Genomic DNA, 20546 nt, shown 5'->3' on the forward strand with positions numbered 1-20546 from the left:
ACTGGAGGAATCTCTCCCACGCATTGTGGCAGTTACAAATCTGATTAGCACAGCCTTGCAGATTCAAGCACTTGAGGATAATCCTCTTCACCGGGGGGGACGACAGGACGACATTTTGTTTCGAGGAAGACTTGAACCATCAGTCTGGACATAGGAAAACAATGGCACAGCATTGCCCATTTCTGTTGTCATAGGGAAGGGGGACCTCTGGCTCCTGAGCACTTTCCGCAGTCCACGCCAGGTGTGTGTCCATGTATGCACAACTGTGTGTCTGATCATGTGCTAAGAGGCATTTACGCTTCGCCCTGCCTGCTACTGGAATGTGCCACATCCCAGTGTCAGGAGCTACAAAGTTGTTCCTTTCTGATGCCCAAATTCTAAAAAAGAAGCCACTGGCCTGTATTGGCAGATAAAACTATGGCACCTGGAGGATTAACAGATTCCTTATGGCATGTGAGGTTTTGAAAGATACAGATGACTTGGTTGGATATTATGATTTACTATTGCTAATTAAATTGGTTAGTCAATTTTTCTTGTCCAAGGCAACTCAAAGCAACTTACGAGCAATCAACCAAACAAACAAACTAGAAACAAATCCACATAGATATATTAAAATCAAGGGGGTATGGGAAATTAATAAATCTCACCCACTCTAAAAGGCCACAGGTAGTTAAGAGGCAAAATTATAGAGGAATTATAGAGGAACATTTCTGCCTGGCAACTAAATACATATAATACGGTGGTTACCAGGTGAGCTTCCCTGTGGAAAGCATTCCACAAACAGGGAGCCACCACTGAAAAGGCCCATTCTTGTGCTACCACCCTCCAGACCTCTGGTGGAGGGGGTACAGGATTGTAGGGTCCATCTTGGTGCATATGGGGAAGAGGCATTGGTTCCTCAGTCAGCAAGCAGCCAACCAGACAGGCAAGGGGAAAATTGAAAGAGTCAGCCTGGTGTAGTGGTTAAGAGTACTGGACTAGGACCTGGAAGACAAGGTCCTAGACAAGGGTTCAAATCCCCACTTGGCCACGAAGCTCACTGGGTGTGACCCTGGGCCAGTCACAACTCTCAGCCTAACCTACCTCACAGGGTTGTTGTGGGGAAGGGGAGAAGTATATACATCACCTTGGAGAAAAAGATGGGATAGCATGAATGAATGAAGAATGAATGAATGAATGAAAATATCATTCTGGTGGCCTTAAAGAGATGTACAGATGAAGACTTAATAAAGAGCAACCAGTATGTCCTTCCTCACTCAACAGGTTTGTATGCACAAGGTCTCAAGTTCAATCCTGGGCACCTGCAGTTAAAAGGTTGCAGGTTAAGTGAAAGACCTTTGGGCTGCTGCCATATCCTGCAAGTTTGGATACCCAGGTGGGGATCCACTGGCTGACAGGAACAATACTATAACTATCTGTAGAGATCGAGAGGCAGGTGAAGACACACACACACACACACACACACACACACCCCTACCTCCACCTACCTGGGAATATGTCCACCAGGAAAGATGGGGAGGGTTGGACAGCATAGCTGGAAGGTGCTTGGAAGAACCTGTATACTTACCCTCATCACTTGAAGCTTCCTGTTTCACCACAGAAAGTGGGGAGCGTGTGGGTGGCTTGCCTAGTGGGTGGCGGCGACTTTTCTTAATCTCCATCTTCAGTTTAGAGAAAGTAGAAGTTGTCTGGCGGGGGGGAACAATGACAAAACAATACAACCGTATTATTTCAATATATGTCAGCTAACTCAGGATGATGGAAGCAAGGCACATGTTACAGTGAAAAGCTTCAAGGCAGGTCATCGCTACCTTTTGCCCTGTGGTGATACCAGGTCAGTAAAGTCCTGCGAGTTGGGGGGGGGGAGCGTAGTCAGAGCTGTGCATCCCCTTATGCTACTAAAGCCCAAATTCCACAACAGAGCAATGTAAACTCTGAAAGTGAACGCAGTGTTTAGCAATTTTGCTTAACCCAGCCTGCTTCTGCCATGAATGAGGATTATGGAACTACAGAAGTCACTGAAAGGACTCTTCTGCATTGTACATACGCTTTCAAGCCTTTCTCCATCACCACAAGGGCTAGAAACCTCAATCAAATCAAAGCAGAAGCCCTCAAGACCCTGAATTCTACAGCAAATCCCTCCCCTTGCACAGGATTGCAAGAGCATGTAACACATGTACCTTTGAGAAGGGTTACAGTTATTTTCTATATGGATACTCCAGTGTGAAAGTTCTGAAGACCTTTTTAATGACATTAGGGACAGCATTTGGGCAATAAAAACAGCTAATGGGAGGGGGTTGAAAATTTTTCTTTTCTAACAGAGGCTTTTAAAAGCAGGACTGGGTAAGTATGTGACAGAGGCACTCTATTCAAAGAGCTACTAAAGAGAGGGCTTTCTCAATAGTGACACTCCACTTGTGAAATAGGCTCGTCTGGCACAAGTCTTGTAGTCTTTTCATCCCCAAATGAATATCTTTCTATTAAAACCAGGTTTTTTAGAACACTTGTGGTTTTTATAATCTGGGTGTTTCGGTTTAACAAGTCACATTTTATTGCAAAGATGTTTTTTTTAAAATGGGCAATATCATCAAATTAAACCATACTCAGTTATGACTAACACAAGATATCGCCCATTTTGTGTTGATTTTAAGACAGTATTTTATTTTAACTTTCGCCAACCTTCTAGAGACAGGGAAGGGATTGCACACATGCAAGGGTCACATCCATGCCATAGATCTGAAGCACTCTCGTGCCACTTTAACAGTCATAGCTTCATTGGTCCACCAAACTAAGTGTTGTCTATAAGCTGACTGGCAGCAGCTCCCTGGGGTTTCAGATGGGAGTCCCATTCCTATCTGGAGATGCTGGGGACAAAATCTGAGATCTTAGTCTGCCAGATCTGAGCTAAGCTATGGTCCTTTCTCCCAAGATAAAGTATGAGTCCAGTCATCCTGGTTCTTAAAAAAAAAAAAGGTCGATTTAAAAAGGAACTCAGATCAAGGCAGACCGGGGGGGGGGGCAGCCTTGCTCAGTATTGACAGTGATAACTCAGGGTTCCTTACAGGGGTCTTTCCCAGATTTACCAGGTGATGCCGGCAATTGGGTCTGAGGACTTTGGCATACAAAGCAGTTGTTCTACACCGGGCAGCCACAGCATTCCCTCTAATGAATGGTCCAGATGGTGAACACTTCACTGTGCTGGTTGACAAGGAGCTCTGCTAATGTTGCAAGACACATTCAGACTCTTGGGCTGCATTCTGGAGAACATGGTGACTCATGGGCATCCAGGAGCTGGCCATCTCCACTCCCGTGATAGCGTAGCCTGCGTCTGCGCAGGAAGGCTGGATTAAACGATGCACAGAGCTGGGAGAACCATAACTGAACAGTTCTTACTGACATAAGCTTTTCATTTACCAGGCAGACTTCATGTCCCCAGTTGAGGCACCGGCTTGTTTCTCCTTCCTCATGCGTTGTGTCCAAACTCCTAGTAGCTTTCATAGCAAAACCAATGAATACACACAATTGTCACACCTACCTGCTGACATATATGCACACACACACACACCCATCTGAATTTTAAAGCCCACAAAGCCAATTATGCTAGAAATGCTCTATCAGAGAAAGGGTTGCCTAGCGATGGTGACTCAGTATAGGCACTCCAAGGAAATTCAGTGTGTTTCAGTAATTCTCAGTTCTGCAGTGGAGAAGAGTCAGGACCCTTTTCTTCATCTACATTCTTTGTGCACCACTGAGGGGGCTGTGTGGGCTTTTCCTTTTTATCCAGAAATCAATTTACTTAAAAAAAAACCAAAAAAAAACCATGTCAGGGACTGTGCTAAGGTAAGGTTCGTGGAATGCTGACTGAGTATACAGTGCCAGAGAAGGGCCTACCAATCACAACTTTTTATGCCAAAACAAAACTCAGAATTATTCGTGCTATTTTTATTCTCAATGCCAATATCCATGGGTGAGTGGAAAGGAGAAAATATACACTTTTATAACCCGGACTGGGGACTTGTTCCATGGAACAAAGACCCGTGGAAAGTAATGGCTCAGTCGGTTGTGTCCTTTAGTTTCCTCAGTGTGCGAGCGCGCCTGTGTGTGCCTCCACACACCTACAAAGGTTCAGTCACATGAGCAGTCTCAAGCAATACAGCTCAGACACAACTGTGCTGCTCTTATGTCTTGGCTAGGGAGAAAATCCAAACACCTTTGTTCTCTGCTTCTGAGAATTGGGACAGTGTATGAAGGGGAACTGCAGAAGGGGGTTCAGTATTTGCTGCTCTGGGTTCTGGGGAGGAAAAAAACTCACTACAAGCTAAGACAGCCCTGCAGTTATTTCCTAGTTACACATTTTTATAAAATTCTTCACCACTTGGCAGCAGAGTGGAAGAGCTCTTCTGGAATACACCTCTCGTTCTACCTTTTTGGGGACATTACCCTGAAGTAACGACGTCTGTCAGCAAGGAGTTCCCAAGTAGTTCAGCCACATGTTGTTTCTCTGTGGAACTGCAAGCTCTATGCTCCCCTGAGATGGCAGCCCTGCTCTTGGCTATGGGGGAACTTATTCTATGATAGCTGACACTTTTTCAGCCCGCTTCCACTATCACCCCAAAAATATAATTGCAGCCTTCAAAGTGTATTTCGTTCAAGGCCCAAACTTCCCCCTCACACCCCCTATTCTGCTCCTAGCTGTCCCCAGCTTCTTATAATACTCTTCTTCTTCTTCTTCTTCTTCTTCTTCCTTCTTCTTCTCCTCCTCCTCCTCCTCCTCCTCCTTGAAGTACAATTTTAAGGAAATCCTGTGACACCAGCATGCACAAAAAGTGGAAAGCTGCATGGGCCAATAAGGGATAGAAACTCGACAGTGAAAAAATGCCCATCTTTAGAGAGCAATGGGGTATTTATGCCAGGGAAAACCGTATGTTCACAGGCCCTCCTGCCACATCGGAAGCGCTGCCCTCCATCACCACCTGGGGCTGCCAAGCATAGGTTCCATTTGTTTCTAATGCTCAGCCAGATGGTCTTACATCAAACAGACACGGAATACCAGCCTAAAAACTCAAAGGGGGACAAAAGAGACCACAAGGAAAGAAAGAAAATGAAAACAGCAACACTTCCACCATTTATTGCCAGGCTACACGCCACAGGCACTTCACAGCCAGACAGTGTAGAACATTGCACCCGCTCCGCCCATGCGCTGGCCAGCAGCACAAACACGGGCAAACAAGAGTTCTGCTTTGGCACCAGGCACTTAACACGTTGCAGCACAGTCTGATTTCTTGGAGGCGTCTGGCGCAGCCAGCCATGGAGAACTCCCATGAAGAGCCAAGTGCATTCCAGCGCCACTCAGGACTGGGCAGAGGCACCCAGAGGCGGCCCCGTTAAGCCCAAAGGATCTTGTTGATTTTCAACCGGATTTTTCTCCAGTCAGCCGCCACTATGTCCGAGTACTGCTTGTACAAAAGGCGCCTCAAGCGGGCAACCACGTTGTGTGGCAGAGCACGCTTCCCTCTGCCCCCGCGATAGCTAACAGTGCTTCGCCACCTCCGCAGCTCATCCGGGGGGACCATACGGGTGAACAAAGCTGCAGCGTATCTCGCTGGCTTGCCGCTAACTCGCTTGAACAACTCCCGCCTCTCCCTTCTAGGGATCCTCCACAAGGTGATATCATCCGAGCGTAGGACTGCCTGCAACAGGTGAAGGTGCGTTACTTACACTGGAATGTGCAATGGCCACCTCCCCACATTAGAAAAAAATAATAATACATCCCGAGCCACTCAGTTTACACTGCACCACACTCATCTGGGCAACCCTGTTCACATTCCAGGGGCTGAGGGAGGAATGCAGCGTTCGAAAGGGCACACAATTCGACACAGACAAACAATTCGACAGAGAAACAGACAACACACAACAAGAGCACCCCAAATTTCTTGGGCTTTGGAGATCTGCCTGATTTACTTCAAGTTTATCTCACTTCAACAACGGTACTGTGATTCTTTGCTTATAAGCACAAATTCTTCCCTATCAATGGCTCCCTTATTAAGGTCACTCCTCTTGGGCCTTGAGGAAATATTATACTCAGGGAACAACATGATATAAAGTATATAACATTAACATAAATGACAGTGTCATTAAGCAAATCTCTCTGCTTGGAGAGAAATATAATGGGTGCATGTAGGGTGGGTAAGGCAGGGGTGGTGGTCATGTGAAGAGCCAGTGTGGAGTAGTGGTTAGCGTACTGGACTAAGACCTGGGATTCTAGTCCCCACTCAAGTTGTGAAGCTCTGTGGGTGACTTTGGACCAGTCATGGTCTCTTAGCTTAACCTACCTCACAGGGCTGCTGTGAGGATAAAATGGGAGAGGAAAAACCATGTATGCCACCTTGAGCTCCTTGGAAGAAAGATGCAATATACATGTAATAAAATAAATAAAAAGTTTGCAGGCCAACTGAGTGAGCCACTTAAAGGCTGAAGAAGGTGATATCACCGGCCAAACACAACAGGTCAAAGACAGAGTCAGATGAGAAGCACACAGAAAGAAGAGTCTGCCCAGTGAGCTGATGGGGCTTCGTCTCAACAAGAAGCCATTTCAAACTCCTATAAGCCTGACAAGATCACATTGCACTTTCAGATGAACTGTCTGTAGCCACCAATTCCAATACCGCATTCTGAGATATCACTGGGGGAATTCCCACTTGGCAAGAGTCAAACTCTAGGTCAAACCTCTACTCAATGCCTGCCCAATTTAAAAGGAATTCCAAAAACACAAGAATTACAAAGCCACTAGGTGATTTACAGAAGGGTAGACAGATTGACTAAGTATACAAAACCCCAAACTCCTTTTAAAGTGAGGGTAGGCACTGAACATTAAAATCTGATGAACTTGATTCAAAGCACTGTTTCAAAATTGGTATAATTCCTCTCCGGGTAACATACAAACCATGAGAAAATGCTACAACAGGGCAGTTCTGCCAGGACACTGCACACAAGGTGTCCTTTTTGTCCTCTCACTATGTGCAAATGCACACAGACCACATGTGTGGCTGAAAAAATAGATACAGCAAATTTCCTATTTGCCATCATTTAATTTCTAAGCATCAAGTCCCTTCCCTCAGTCCAACTTTTTGAACTGTGTGTGTAAATTATCTGGCTGAGGCAGGGATCATTCCTTTTGCTCGAGCACAAGGTAGCAAAAAAACACATCAGAAGGAATGCGATGTCCTCAAGAGCTAAGAAGAACAGTGCTAAGCAAGCCTTACAAGCAAGCCCAAAAATGTTTGTACTAGCCTGCCAATACCTAGATGGCCTGAAAGAATGAGGGTCAACTAAGCTTCCCTGCCCTGTCACTTGGGAGGTGATTCTTAGTCCTCACAGTTGAAGTTATTTCATGTTTGGATTCATCTGAGGGGGAAAGCAGCATTAATGTCTCTGAGAAATAATCAGGTGTTTGGGGATGGGCAAGCACTAAGCCATTCCTGTCATCATCTTCCCGGCCCGGCAAGCTAAGCACATGGTGTTCACAAACAATCCAAGCATCAACAGATTATCAATGCTGCATCTTCAATCAGAAGACTAAGTTATGATCCAAAAAGGCAATCTCATCAGAGAACCCATGTTGTTCCAGTGACAAGGAGGTTTGGCTTCTCCCTGGGCTCAGGTCTGTCCTCTGTTATGCACTGACTGTGAAGACACAAGCACTCTGTTCCCCACCAGTGAAATGGAACCAATAGTGACCTATCTTGCAGAGCTGCAAAGGAGGCGTTGGATTTGCATTTGTCTTAAAAAGAAAAAAGAAGAAAAAAAAGAATGCTATAAGGCAGCGGAGGATTTTGCCAAAAACATTTATCTTTGCTGGATTTGTTTGGGAAGAGCAGCCTTGTGCACCAGGCAACAGAAGTCTCATCATCCTGGATGTGGGGGATTGGAGCAGGGAAAAAGAGAGATCTTGAAGCCTGGACTTGGGACTCTGCTCACACCAGCACAGGTCTACAAGCTGATTACACACAGGACACACAACTGATCCACAGCAGGCACAACTGCACCATTAGCTTCCACAGTGCACTGGCAGTGACAGCAGCATGGATTACCAAGCACTGCATCAATCCTCTTTTGTTAAAAAAGGAGTGCTTTGTGGAAGGATGGGTTTGTCCGGCACTTCTGTGAATGCAACCTGAGTGCTAGCCCAGGCGATACTGTAAGCAGCATGTCAACACTCTGAATCCCTTCATGTCATCCCTACTAGGGACTGACAGTTCAACCAATATTGGCTAAACCTATTCTACATCTCTCTGGGCAGGGAAGACAGAGTGACATGAGCAGAGAAGGAGGCAGAAGGAAGAACAATGACACACCAGGAAGAAAGGAAACCAGCCCCCTGAAACATCCTATAAACAGACTAGAAGCCCACAGCACTGTCACTCATAGAACTTCCAGGTTCTTACATGAAACCAGAGTCAACGTTAAACAGTGGAGGCCACTGTGTTTGAGGCCCAGAAAATAGTGGCTGCCCAAAAGATTTCAGGAGCTCTGAAATGTAAGCCTTTCACTATGCGTCATCAGAGGGAGGCTGTCCAGCATGGACATGGAACACGGCATATAGGGAAATTGAGGAGTTTATGGTGCAGCGGCCTCTATGCAACTTTTCAAGGATTGGTTTGGAATGTGGTGGCTGCCTCTGCTTCCTTGTCCACTATGTTTGGAGGTGAAAGCAATTTCAAATGAGGACCTAGGGAAACTTGCTATACCCTGACCTGGCTGCTTAACCAGGAGACGTTCATTACGTAGACCCCACCACACTCAACACTACCTGCAATTTACTAGGCTCAGCAGGCACATCTGCGTTTTCTCCCTCGCCGCTCTCATCTTTCACCCCAAGATCCAAGGGGGCCATCTGCTCTTGCGTGGCGAACCTCTCAAGAACGTCTTGGGACGAGGCATGCTTCTTTTCTGAAGATGTCTTTTTGGGCCGTGGAACCACAAAGAGCATTGGGATAATGCGGCGTGGCTTCAACCCTTCCTCCTCACCAGGAGCTTCGGAGGGCAGGGCATCGAGGGCAGGCATTGGGGGGATGCTTTCTCCCACTGATGCAGACTTGGGGGACTGGGCTTCAGGCCCCCCCTTCTCCGAACGGACCTGATGCTGCCCCTCCCGCTGCTTCAGCAAAGGTGGCTGTGGGAGTAACAGTGGAGGCAGACGTTGTTGCAGTGGGAGCTGAGGTGGCTGGGGCAAGGGGTGGGGGTGCTGCTGCTGCTTCTTCTTCCTTTCTCCTTTTACTTTTGGGATTCGGGTCTTCGGCTTGCATTCACCTGTTTTGACAAAAGGAGACGATCAGTTCCAACAAGGCTACTGCCAAACTCACAACAACAAAGCCTCACATTAAATTCTTCCTTTCACCCCATAACTGTAATTATTACCTGCCCTTCACTAGCAGCTCCCATGCCAGGTTACGATGATTTAGAATTCATAATTTAAAACATTTACAAGACGTTACAGCCACAGGAATAGGGAGGGTCCTGAACACACACATTTCAGGAGTCAAAGACCAGGGTCTAGCATTTGCCCAAAGCTGTACATTTAAATCATCAGGCACACCTCTGCAGTGAAGGAATCCTACAACATAGGGACTACCACAGAGAATTCCCTCTTCCAGGCCACTTTCACCTGTACTTCCGAGGGCAGCAAAACTACCCAAATAGACTGCTGCTGATCTTAACACCCAAGAAAGTCTGTACAGAAGGATCCCTGCCTTAGATTCACAATTCATTATCACCAGACATTCCCTAACCAGTTACAGATAGGTAGCCGTGTTGGTCTGCCATAGTCAAAACAAAAAAAATTCCTTCCAGTAGCACCTTAAAGACCAACTAAGTTAGTTCTTGGTATGAGCTTTCGTGTGCATGCACACTTCTTCAGATACCACTGAAGAAGTGTGCATGCACACGAAAGCTCATACCAAGAACTAACTTAGTTGGTCTTTAAGGTGCTACTGGAAGGAATATTTTTGTTTATTCCCTAACCAGTATTTAATCTTAAATACTCAGCTTTAAGACCTATACCCATGTCACCTAACCTTAAGGGCTAAAAAATCAGCATGCTGCTGGTGCTTAATTGTAAAATTGATAATAATATTGCACAACAATTGATTTCAGGGTGGATTACAACCTCACTAAAGCATACCAGCAAAACAGCACCCATTAAATCTACCAAAAATTAAAATCAACCACCTCTGTGGCAAACACCAGGGATGGAATTCCATGCCACACTAAGAAGATTTGTTTCACCAGTGCAAGCATTTCTGCTTGGCAGACAGAACAATATCTCCTTTCTCAGTGTGCTGTTCTGGGGGTTCTCCCAAGTAGATTTGGGGAGATTTGGGTGGGGGGAACTTAGCTGAACCTGGCCCAGGAAGTCTTAACCTGGCATCTAAATGAAAAACAGGGCAGAATTGGTCACATCTCTCTGGGGCTGAAGTTCCACAAATACAACACCAGTCAAAAATGCCTTTAAAAATGCTGAGATTCTCCGGATTTTATATAAAACACCAAATCACCCTCTTTCCTGAAGTCTCTGATGGTGCAGGGAGACAAAGCAGAGCTTCTGCTAAAACTCTTAATTCCATCTCTGTGCTACCAACACCCTCCTTGTGTAGAAGAATACATCCCTCACCTGTTCCCAAGACAGGTGGCATTCAGTGAAGTCATGTGAAGACGTGCTTCCAGTACAAATGATTCAAGAACACAGGCAGGTTTTAAACGAAAGCCTACAATGGCTTTCATCTCCTCTCTCAGTGTGAAGAGAACAGGAGTTAATGTGAATTAAGGGATGGCACAAACTGAAGTAACGTTTAATGCAAACACGGCCTAAGTGAGTGATGAGAAAGTAGAATGCTCATTGTCAGGCCAGAGATAATGAAGAGTGAACAAAGCCTCAGAAGTGACCAAGAAGAAGTTATAAAACTCAACATAGTCCATCTTTATTTTTATTTAAAAAAAAACAACACAACCTGTGTGGTTTCCAGATTGCTGGGGTTCAGTTTCTTCTACTACTCTAAAAAAAAGATCTAAAAACAGGCAAGAGCTCCTTTTGTGGCAAAAGATGAGTCTTGGCTCCCCGGAGCCTTCAAGCCCAGCAGACAGACATTTGGTTTAAGTTCATTCCATACACATAAGCCCTGCCATTACACGCTGGGCAGTCAACAAAACTTGGGAAATGAGGCATTGAACAGAGACCCCTAAATCACTTCTCTGTCAAACAGCTTCTCCTGCAAGGTCTCCGAAAGCAGCAGCAGCAACGTAGGACATGAATCAAGCCAGGCATTGAACTGGGGTCTATCACAAAATGCCGGTGATGCGTTTTTTTCTTTTTCTCCCAATCCTCTCTTCTCATCTCTTTCCTGCCCGGTGCCCCCACCCTGCTCAGAAGCCACCACCATCCATTTTATCTCCCCACTGTCAACTCACGAGTGCACTTTTGAGATCGCACGCACACTCACTAGGCAGATAGATGCCTCAGTATTTTCCCATCTAGACAGAGGGCCACCCATAAAACAAAAGAGAACTCCCTACCCCCGACTGCCACTTTGTTTTCCGAGTATTCCAGTACACATGCACCCCCAAATTGAAATTTCTGCCAGCCTTCCAGTGGGTCATGATGGCAGCTGCCTTTATTGCATTTGTAGTGAATTAATGGAACTTTATTCCCCCTCCCCCAGTAGCTTCATGAATAAAGTTATCAAGTCCATTCAAGGGACAGTAAATAATAGATGTTCCACTGAGAAAGCGCCAACCCCTTCAGCACACACACACACAAACGCGCGCGCGCGCACACACAATTTGATTCTTGAGAGATTGTTTTTCACCTACAAGATGCCTGGACAACTATAAAAGGTCACTCTCCTTTACGAATAGGATACTCAAAGGGGAGTGAGATGGAAGGCAAAGAGAAATGGGGAACTGTAACCACCATCAGGAAGATTTAACAGCTCGCCTCCCAATCTTGAGATGCTGACATTAAAGCCCAGCAAAGGCTATAGGCCAGGGCTTAACACATTGCAAAGCCCGGGGAGGGGGATCAGCTAAGCCAAAGCACAGCATGGGGCTCTACGAAATGAGTAAGCTCGGAGCTAGATGAAGTTGTTAAGACTCCCCCTGCAGAAGCCTATTGCTGGCAGAAGTCTGTGTCACAACATTTCCCAGAAGCCGGTTATTCCAAGAGCCTTATTTACACCAATTTATTTAAAAATAAAATAAAGAAAAGTTAATGAGATCTAGCCAAAAATAGTCAGGGGTGCATTTCTGTAAACAATGCTTCAAGATAAAGCTGGTTTTGAGGCACTGCATGAAAGGAATTTAGAATTTCCTTAGAGAAATGAATGCATCAAATGAGAAGTCAAATTGGATCTCTCCCTGGCCACAAAATGTAAGATTGCATTTACACTCCGTGTTGGGTAGGGGGGTGGAAGCTGCCCCCCCTCCCTGCGATTACAGTGCACTGTCCTTCACTGACTTCTAAACAGGTGGCTTTGGCAACAGTCGGTGGCAAGTGGAACTATTTCAGAGCAGGGGTGCGGAAGCTTTTTGACCTGGTGGACCAGACCTTTTATCTCCCCAATACCTCTGGCAAGCAAACTTTTGGGAATTATCTGATGTCATTATGACATCACGTGATTAACAGGTCGGTTACCCCTGAACACACTGGCACTCTCCCCACTAGTGATCTCAACATTTGGCACTCAGAAGCCTTATCCTCTGTGGATCTAATTCTCTTTTAAAGCCATCCACTTCTGTGGCCCTCGCTGGCGAATTCCATAGTTCAACTACACATTGTGCGAAAAATGTAATTTGTCCTGAATCTTCCAACTTCCGGCTTCATGGGATGCCTACCAGTTCTGGCATCGTGAGAGGGAGAAAACATTCCTCTATCCGTTTTCTCCATGCCATGCATAATTTTATATACCTCCATCATGTCTCCTTTTACACATCTTCCCCTCTAATCTATAAAGCCCCCAAAATGCTGTAACCTTTCCTCACAGTTGATTTGGTAGGATGAAAGCAGCAGCAGCAGGGGGGCTTGCAAAGCTCTTTGCAAGCAGCCTTGAGCTGCTGCTTTCAACCTCTACTGAAGAGGTTGAAAGGAGCAGGGCGAGGTGGCTTCAAAGAGCAGGGCTGGGCAAGAGCTGAATGGGAACCAGTCCCCTTCCCTGAGCAAGGCATGGTCCGCCAGCTGATTGCTCCTCTGCTGGATCAAGGTGCATTCTCAGCTGATGGGTGGTGTGGGGGGTACACCTTGCTTCAGCAAAGGAACAATTCTGATCCTTCTAAAATCCACATTCTAAAATCACCGGGCAGGCAAGATGGGGAGGAGTGGCGGGCTGGCCCTTTTATTGGGGTTATTTGTCCAATGCTTCCTGTCTTTTGGCACCTAACAGGTATGGTGATGGTGATCAATATTTTTCCTTAAAGAGGCCTGCTGCCTGAGGCCAGACCCATGTCAGGTTGTTATTCAGGAGTATGCTGTACCATTGCCACATGCTCCATGTGCCAGAGTCCATTACCCTCTCAGAAGAGCTTAAATCAATCTAGCCAACAGCCAAGTGTTACTCTCTGAGATGCTTATACACACCCTTCAGGTTCAGAGGCAATTATGTCACTGAATACCAGCTGCTGAGAGCAACAACAGGCCCATGAAGACAATTTGCCTTTGTGTCCTGCTTACGGGCTTTCTGGAAACATCTAGTGGGCCATTGTGGGGAACAAGATGCTGGACTACGAGTTGAGCCTTTGGTCTGAATCCACAAGGTCTCCTTTTTTCTGTTTCGAGAGGGGAATCTGCCCTAATTATGAAGAGATGCAGATGTAACGATTCACAGAAGAAACAGTTCATAGGCAGGCTTTGGAGAGGAGTCTGCACTCCTAACTCTTTTCCAAGGGCGGATTCACATCACTTCATTTCTGTACATTTCATTCACTGGCAACTGTATACACAACCATCTCCATGAATGAGAACTGTATTTGAGGGCCATAAAAATACTCTGCAGTTGTCTGACGCTACTCACAGATGAATTGCTTGACACTTATTTCCTTCACACAATTTAGGGTTGTTGTTTTTTGTACATTTACTTATAAGGTCTAAGTGGGAGCCTGAAGAAAAGGCTGGCTCTCTACTCCAGTGCTCACAAAAAACAAGCATTGCTTCAACAGAAGGTTTCAACAGAAAATAAGTAAGTCCAGGCTGATAACAGCAACATCCTAGAAGCAGCATCAAAAGCTACTCAGCCACAAAGTCAGAATTTCAGTAACAGGGCTGGAAGAAAAGTCTCCATCCCACCGATGCAGGCAGTTAAGCAGTTGCCAGTAGCGGGGCTCAGCTCCAATTTAAAAGCTGTTCATCTTGAACACAGCAATTCATCTTCCCCTCTTCTCTTCTCAAGGCTCCTCAGCTCTGCCTGTGCCACTTATCTCTCATCCCCCCAGGAGACATCGGCATTTTTCAGGCCATTTATTCCATGCTGTAACTGTTGGGGCTCGTACAGAAGCCAAGCACGTCCTGCTCAATGTGCTGTTGGCTCTTTCAAGATGGAGCGGCAGGGAGTCACTTGCTCTGGTTGTGCAACTCCTTTGCCGCACACCAGTGGCTCCTTGCCTAAGGAGTAAAACAAATGGGTCCAACAAAATCTAGGAGCGACAAGGACTGGGAGCAGTGTATTGTATTCCTGGCTTTCCTGCACAAAATCATTGCATAATCAAGCTACTGAAAAAAGAAACATGGGCAGATCCCAATTAAATCAGGGTTGTACAGTGCAATGTTTGCAAGCAATTTTTTTACCCTGCCTTTTCATTTCAAAAAGTGCCCAAAGAAGCTAAAAAATCAGTATTTTATTAAACACAAACACATTACACACATGCAAGAGTGAAAGAGGAGGAATATTCCCCAAACCTCTGATTGCTAAAGGCACACTTCTTTTCTGAAATTAAACTGAAGGCATGCTTCCCTCTTGCAGTCAGAGAGGGTTAACTTTTTGAGTTCCTACGGAGTTAATAGTTATCCATTCTCAGAGAAGCCCATCTGCTCTGCTTATGACCATACCTCCCCTAAGTACAGGTAATTCTGCTGTGTCATGAATGATTGGATGATCCAAACACTTCTGATAAAGGCATATCAAAAAATTATCTCCCCCACCCCACTCAACATAAGCTATTTGGACAGAAGAAATGCAAAACAGGGAAACATGTTGAGATGCAGTAGGCAGCCTCTTCTCTGAGTTCTCAGGAGACTTAATTTTAATTAAATGTGTTTTTCAGAACACATTAATGTCCCTCAACCCACAGTGTGAGAAGTAATGGAGCAGAGCCTTTGCGATAGAAATCTAAGTTCTACAACTTGAAGCCCGCCCCCACCGCAAACTAGCTTATTCTATTTCTGCTAGCCGTTTTTATGTTGTGAACTGCCCTGAGATCTGTGGGTGAAGGGCGGTATACCAATTTAATAAATGAAAGAAAAATAACGAATGGCAAAGGGTTGTGCAGGATAAAGAAGTGACACTGCTTTGATACTGGAAGTCCTGCTCAGACACCCGGCTCCCAGTAGCCATTAGCAAACTATAGCCTCCTGTCATTTTATTTAAGAATGGAAATGAAGAATTTAAGAATTTTTCACCTTCTACTAATGCTCCCTTATGACCAATCAGAGTAATATATATTTCTCACCACCTAGTTTTTTACCCGCCTGTCAAATTTCTTACATTTCCACACAGTGGAATTACAAGCTGAGGGATTGCTGGTGTTAGAACATAAGAATATGAGAAGGGGCCTGAAGCTGGAGAAGAGCGAAGGTGAATCTAGTCCCACATCCTATACTCACAATGGCCAACCAGGTACCTGTAGGAAGCTTGAAAGTGGGATTTTAAGTGTTGGTTGTATTATGCTCTTTATTATTGCTTTTAGAAATTGCGTTGTGCTTTCTTATTGATTATATGTTTTGTGGTTATGCTGCATGCCACTCGGGGTACCGTTCGCAGAGAAGCAGGATATATAAGCAAACAAATAAATGCTGCTGCTGATTACACTGCGCCCCTCAGAATCTTCCACAAGCCTCTAATGAAAGGTGTAGCAGCCATACAGATGAGAGATTCCACCCTTTCCAAAGTATTGAAGAAAAATGTATGTCTTTTAGAAAAGCTTAAGCAGCTTTGGAAGAAACTTCCAAGGCCTGTCAAGAAAGCTATTTTAGGCTGAATCCTTAATGGCTGTAGTAAATGATGATATATTTCAGCAAGCATAGATTTCATTCTGGTAAATAAGCCATGGTACTCTCCAAAAGAACCAACAATGCCCAATGAGAATTTGACAACTGAATTCTGGAGAAATTGCCCCACTTTTGCCCTCTTGTGCCTCAAAGGTGTCATTCTGAAGGGCTTCACTGGCTGCATTTGGGCAAAATCGGGAAGCAGCAAAGAACAGCTTGCTTTCACCATGATGTGCACGAGCTGTATGCTGGTTCACACAGCTCAAGCAAACCCTCTTTGCTCCCCACTTAATCCAGGGGGAAATGAACCCAGAGATTAGCATTACACCCAGACCCAGACCCACACTCGCGGTTCCTTTCTCCCATGAATTCTGGTTTGGACAATGCTAAGCCAGCTGCTCTGTGGTTTGTACCCTTGCTGGACAAAGGAAGAGGGCAACCAGAAACACTTCAAGCTGCCTGCACCCATAAACAGTCAGGATATTGTGTCGTAAAGCTGGGAATGATCTTGAAAGCCATTCCCAGTCAGGTACCCTAACAGTTTTAATCAGGTTTAAGGTGGTTTCATATGGTCCTATCTTGAAGATTCTCTAGAGTAGATCACTGGGAGAGGGTTGGGATCATTGCCATCAGTGAGCCACTGAGTCCATTTGCGGTCCCTTCTACCAATCTCTCTCTAGAGGAAGAGTCTGGCACCTGGACTGTGAGATCCACTGCCAAGAGCAATAAGAAATGGTCCCCCCCCGCCCCCGCCAACATATCCTTAATTATATTGTATCTTTGTATGGAACTTAATTTAAAGTTGCTTTGGGAGGCAATCTTGGCTGAAAAGTAGGGCATAAACATAGTCAAGGCTTGCTTACAAAGCCCGTTGGCATCATGCTCATGAAGTGTTCCAAAAACTCCAGTGTCCTATTTACTCACTTGCTGAAGAAAGACAGCCAAGCCTCTTTTTCCAGCAGCTCATGACATTTCTGCGCTGGGAGAGATAGAGCACTCGGTCCCTGTCTCCACCAGGCAATTCTTTGTTGACTCTGGTTAGCAGGTGAGTGCTAAAATGTAAGCCTGATCTAGAGGGGCAAGAAACATTTTTAATGAGAGCTTAGATGATATAGAGTTCTATAATGTCCAATAAGCCTTACCCTCTTTGCCATCCAAGGCTTTGTTTTTGTCCTCTTCATCCAAACTTGGGACTCTCCTCTGCTCCTCCTTCACCTTCACCTCATCCAAGGCAGTCTCCATCCCCATGGCAACCCCAAGCAATTTTTGATCCTGTGTCTTATGCCTTCGGGATTGGCTTCGTTTTCTGTTAGCCCTGGATTTGGGAAGGGAAAGAAATGGTAATGCCTCATGAATGGAAAGGCTCATTGGCGGAGGAAGGAAAGCAATTGCTTGGAAGCATCACCTGCATGAATTTTACCCTTATGATTTCTATATAATCATTTATCCATATATATATCCATATATAACCATATATCTTTATGATGATTCTTATATACCCATGTATCTAACTGATTTTGAATCTGCAGAGCTAAATGCTTAGATTTTAGAAATCCAAAAATGACATCTGCCCCATTTCTCTCCCCCTTGTTCTTCTAATGTACTCAACATCTCGCTAACATAGTAGGAAGCAATAAATCTGATGTGCTGGCACTTTCCTCTGTCCAGGCAAGCTCCTCAGCAGCTAAAAACAGGAAAACGCTAACCACAATGTTCTAGACAGAAGCAGATGCTGTGTGGGGGTTATCCGTATTATCAACGGACAAAATTAAGTTTCTTTTCCTCTTTATTATTGTAAATTGGGGGAAAGGTCAGGCTGATGTACCATCTGAGGAAAGCAGAAGTTGGGGAGTATTCTTTACATGGTCAGGGGAAAGGCTTATGTATGCACTCATTGGTTCGATTTTTGCTGCCATATGCAAATATATATGATTATATGTTTTAGGATGTATGTACTCAGGTATAAAGCCTTACTGCACCAGGGCTTTGGGGCCCAGACTTTGGAAATCATTCCACTGGGTCATTATTGCTCAGCAATAAAATATCACTTTCTCTTTCTCCATTGACTGTGTATCTGAAGAAGTGTGCATGCACACGAAAGCTCATACCAAGAACTAACTTAGTTGGTCTTTAAGGTGCTACTGGAAGGGAAAAAAATTTGTCTTTCTCCATTGCTGAGTCTGTCAATTCTTGGACACAATTTGAGTGGGACACAGGTACTCTATAAATCCTTGCAACAATTTCATAAGAGAGATCCGGATAGCTAACATTGTAACGAGCCAGGCAACAGGTCAGAGCAAACATATGAAGAAAACCTTTCTGAAGACCCTTAGTGGGCACAAATGGGGGGAGGGGATTCTAATGTGCTCAGAAGGACCCCATGTATGCACAGCTCAGTCCACCAGTCTCAGCAACAAGCCTGAAGACGGAGAGGACGGAGCTTTTTTAATGGGTATAATCACCCTCTATGTACATGAAGACAGAAAAGAATAGGTTTCAAATCAATGATACAGGGTGACCCAATCTTGGCTGAAAAACAGGTCATATTAAGGCATGGGTAGGCAAACTAAGGCCGATGGGCCGGATCCGGCCCAATCGCCTTCTAAATCCGGCCCGCAGACAATCCGCGAATCAGCGTGTTTTTACATGAGTAGAATGTGTGCTTTTATTTAAAATGCATCTCTGGGTTATTTGTGGGGCATAGGAATTCATTCATCCCCCCCCCCATATAGTCCAGCCCCCAACATCCCTGTATTAAAGGATGAATAAAGATCAGAAATAAAGGCATGGAACATCCTGATATTAAAGTCTGGAAGAATGTTTGTACTGTATATATTTTTAAAAAACAATTTTTTTTAAATGCTCCAAAATTATCAGTTTCATAACTAATGGGGAAAAAATGGATTTGAATAAAGGAATACAGATTGTTGGTATTAAAGTCTGGAAGAATGTTTGTACTGTATGTATTTTTTAAAGCAATTTTTTTTAAATGCCCCAAAATTATCAGTTTCATAACTAATGGAAAAAAATGGATTTGAATAAAGGAATACAGATTGTTGGTAACCAATGAGAAGTGTCGAAGCCGCAAAGAGAGAGAGGGAAGTCAACTAACCTAACAGGGATTCAAACAAGTTTACTGGAACAGAAAGCAAGTGATTGTAAGGGAAGAAAGTGAAGAAGAAATATAAATATAATTTCTTTCTGGGAGCCTTTTGTATGGAATACTCAAACTATGGTTTGTATCCTTTGAACAATTTTGCGTATCTCATTAATTCCCGCCCCCCTTTATTATTGTATTTTTTCTTTATTTTCTTTTCTTTTTCTTTATTCAGGTGTAATTTTGAATTTATTCTTTCTCTGTAATTTTAATAAATAAATAAATAAATAAATAGTTGTATCAGTTGTAGTCCTGGATCCCCAGAGCTCATAAAATGTCCCTTCCCTTCCTCTCTATCTCCTTGTGCAACAACAGCTGCCTCATACAGCCAAAATTGTGTGGGTTTTGAGTTTTTATGCAGGAAGCAATGTTGCCTTTCCTCGGTGTTTCTGATAAAGCAAACATCCTACATGCAGTGACAGCCAAGAGGCGACACAACTGTGTTAGTAACAAACATCTTCTGAAGCATTAAAAAGGTTGAAAAAACTTCTCTGAAACACAGAAGCAAGATTTACCAACACCTGTCTGTAAATACTCTCTCTCCAACCTCTGTGTATGTATATGTGTGAGCATGTGTGTGCATCCATAGCTACATCTCTGTTAATTAAGTTGCTTCCTGTTGCTTTCAACCCATTAAGTGTCCCCGTGCCTCTGGTCTCCTGCATGCCATTGGTTCCAGCAAACAGATGTGGCTTAAAAGAAAGAAAGAAAGAAAGAAAGAAAGAAAGAAAGAAAGAAAGAAAGAAAGAAAGAAAGAAGAGTCCCCACATATTGTGGTCCCCTCTCCACTCTCTTCTCAGCCACTACCAATATAGAACACAGCAACTCAAGGCAACTTTAAATAGTCCAAAACCTACCACCCAAGTTCCACACCTTTTACAGCCTGTCGGTGGTGGGGGCGGGAAACATTAATTCTGTCACAGCAGAACACTGCTAACGGGAACTTTTAATGAGGCAACAAGCCCAACCGGCTGGAAGTGATGTGGGGGCTAGGTAGAGAAATGCTCTACGTCCAAAAAGAAAAGAAGAAAAACCCAGAAAGGCAGACACTAGCAGAGGAATTACTAATGACCAAGTGAGTTTACTTCACACTTACAAGACAATTTGTTAGCAGGAACCCACCAGTGGAACCCAAGTCTTGGA

At 44.6% G+C, this 20546-nt stretch overlaps 1 protein-coding gene across 4 annotated transcripts in view; it reads right to left on the bottom strand.

The window, feature by feature from the left end:
• Positions 1-20546, bottom strand: part of KDM4B (lysine demethylase 4B) — a 183642-nt gene that overhangs the window by 38787 nt on the left and 124309 nt on the right. For 3 of the 4 annotated variants that reach the window (XR_014559696.1, XM_083720236.1, XM_083720237.1), the window contains 3 exons: positions 17389-17561; positions 8810-9309; positions 1568-1688 (listed from right to left, as the gene is read on the bottom strand). Coding sequence is in view for 3 of the 4 variants with exons in the window: in XM_083720236.1 (XP_083576362.1) it covers positions 1568-1688; positions 8810-9309; positions 17389-17561 (794 nt within the window). In the remaining variant the exon portion in view is untranslated. Of the gene's footprint in view, positions 1-1567; positions 1689-5097; positions 5691-8809; positions 9310-17388; positions 17562-20546 lie in introns of those variants that run through there. The other variant, XM_083720238.1, reaches the window with a different exon arrangement.

This window comes from Podarcis gaigeae (genome assembly GCF_964106915.1).
Source record: "Podarcis gaigeae genome assembly, chromosome: 18".
Taxonomy (NCBI): domain Eukaryota; kingdom Metazoa; phylum Chordata; class Lepidosauria; order Squamata; family Lacertidae; genus Podarcis; species Podarcis gaigeae.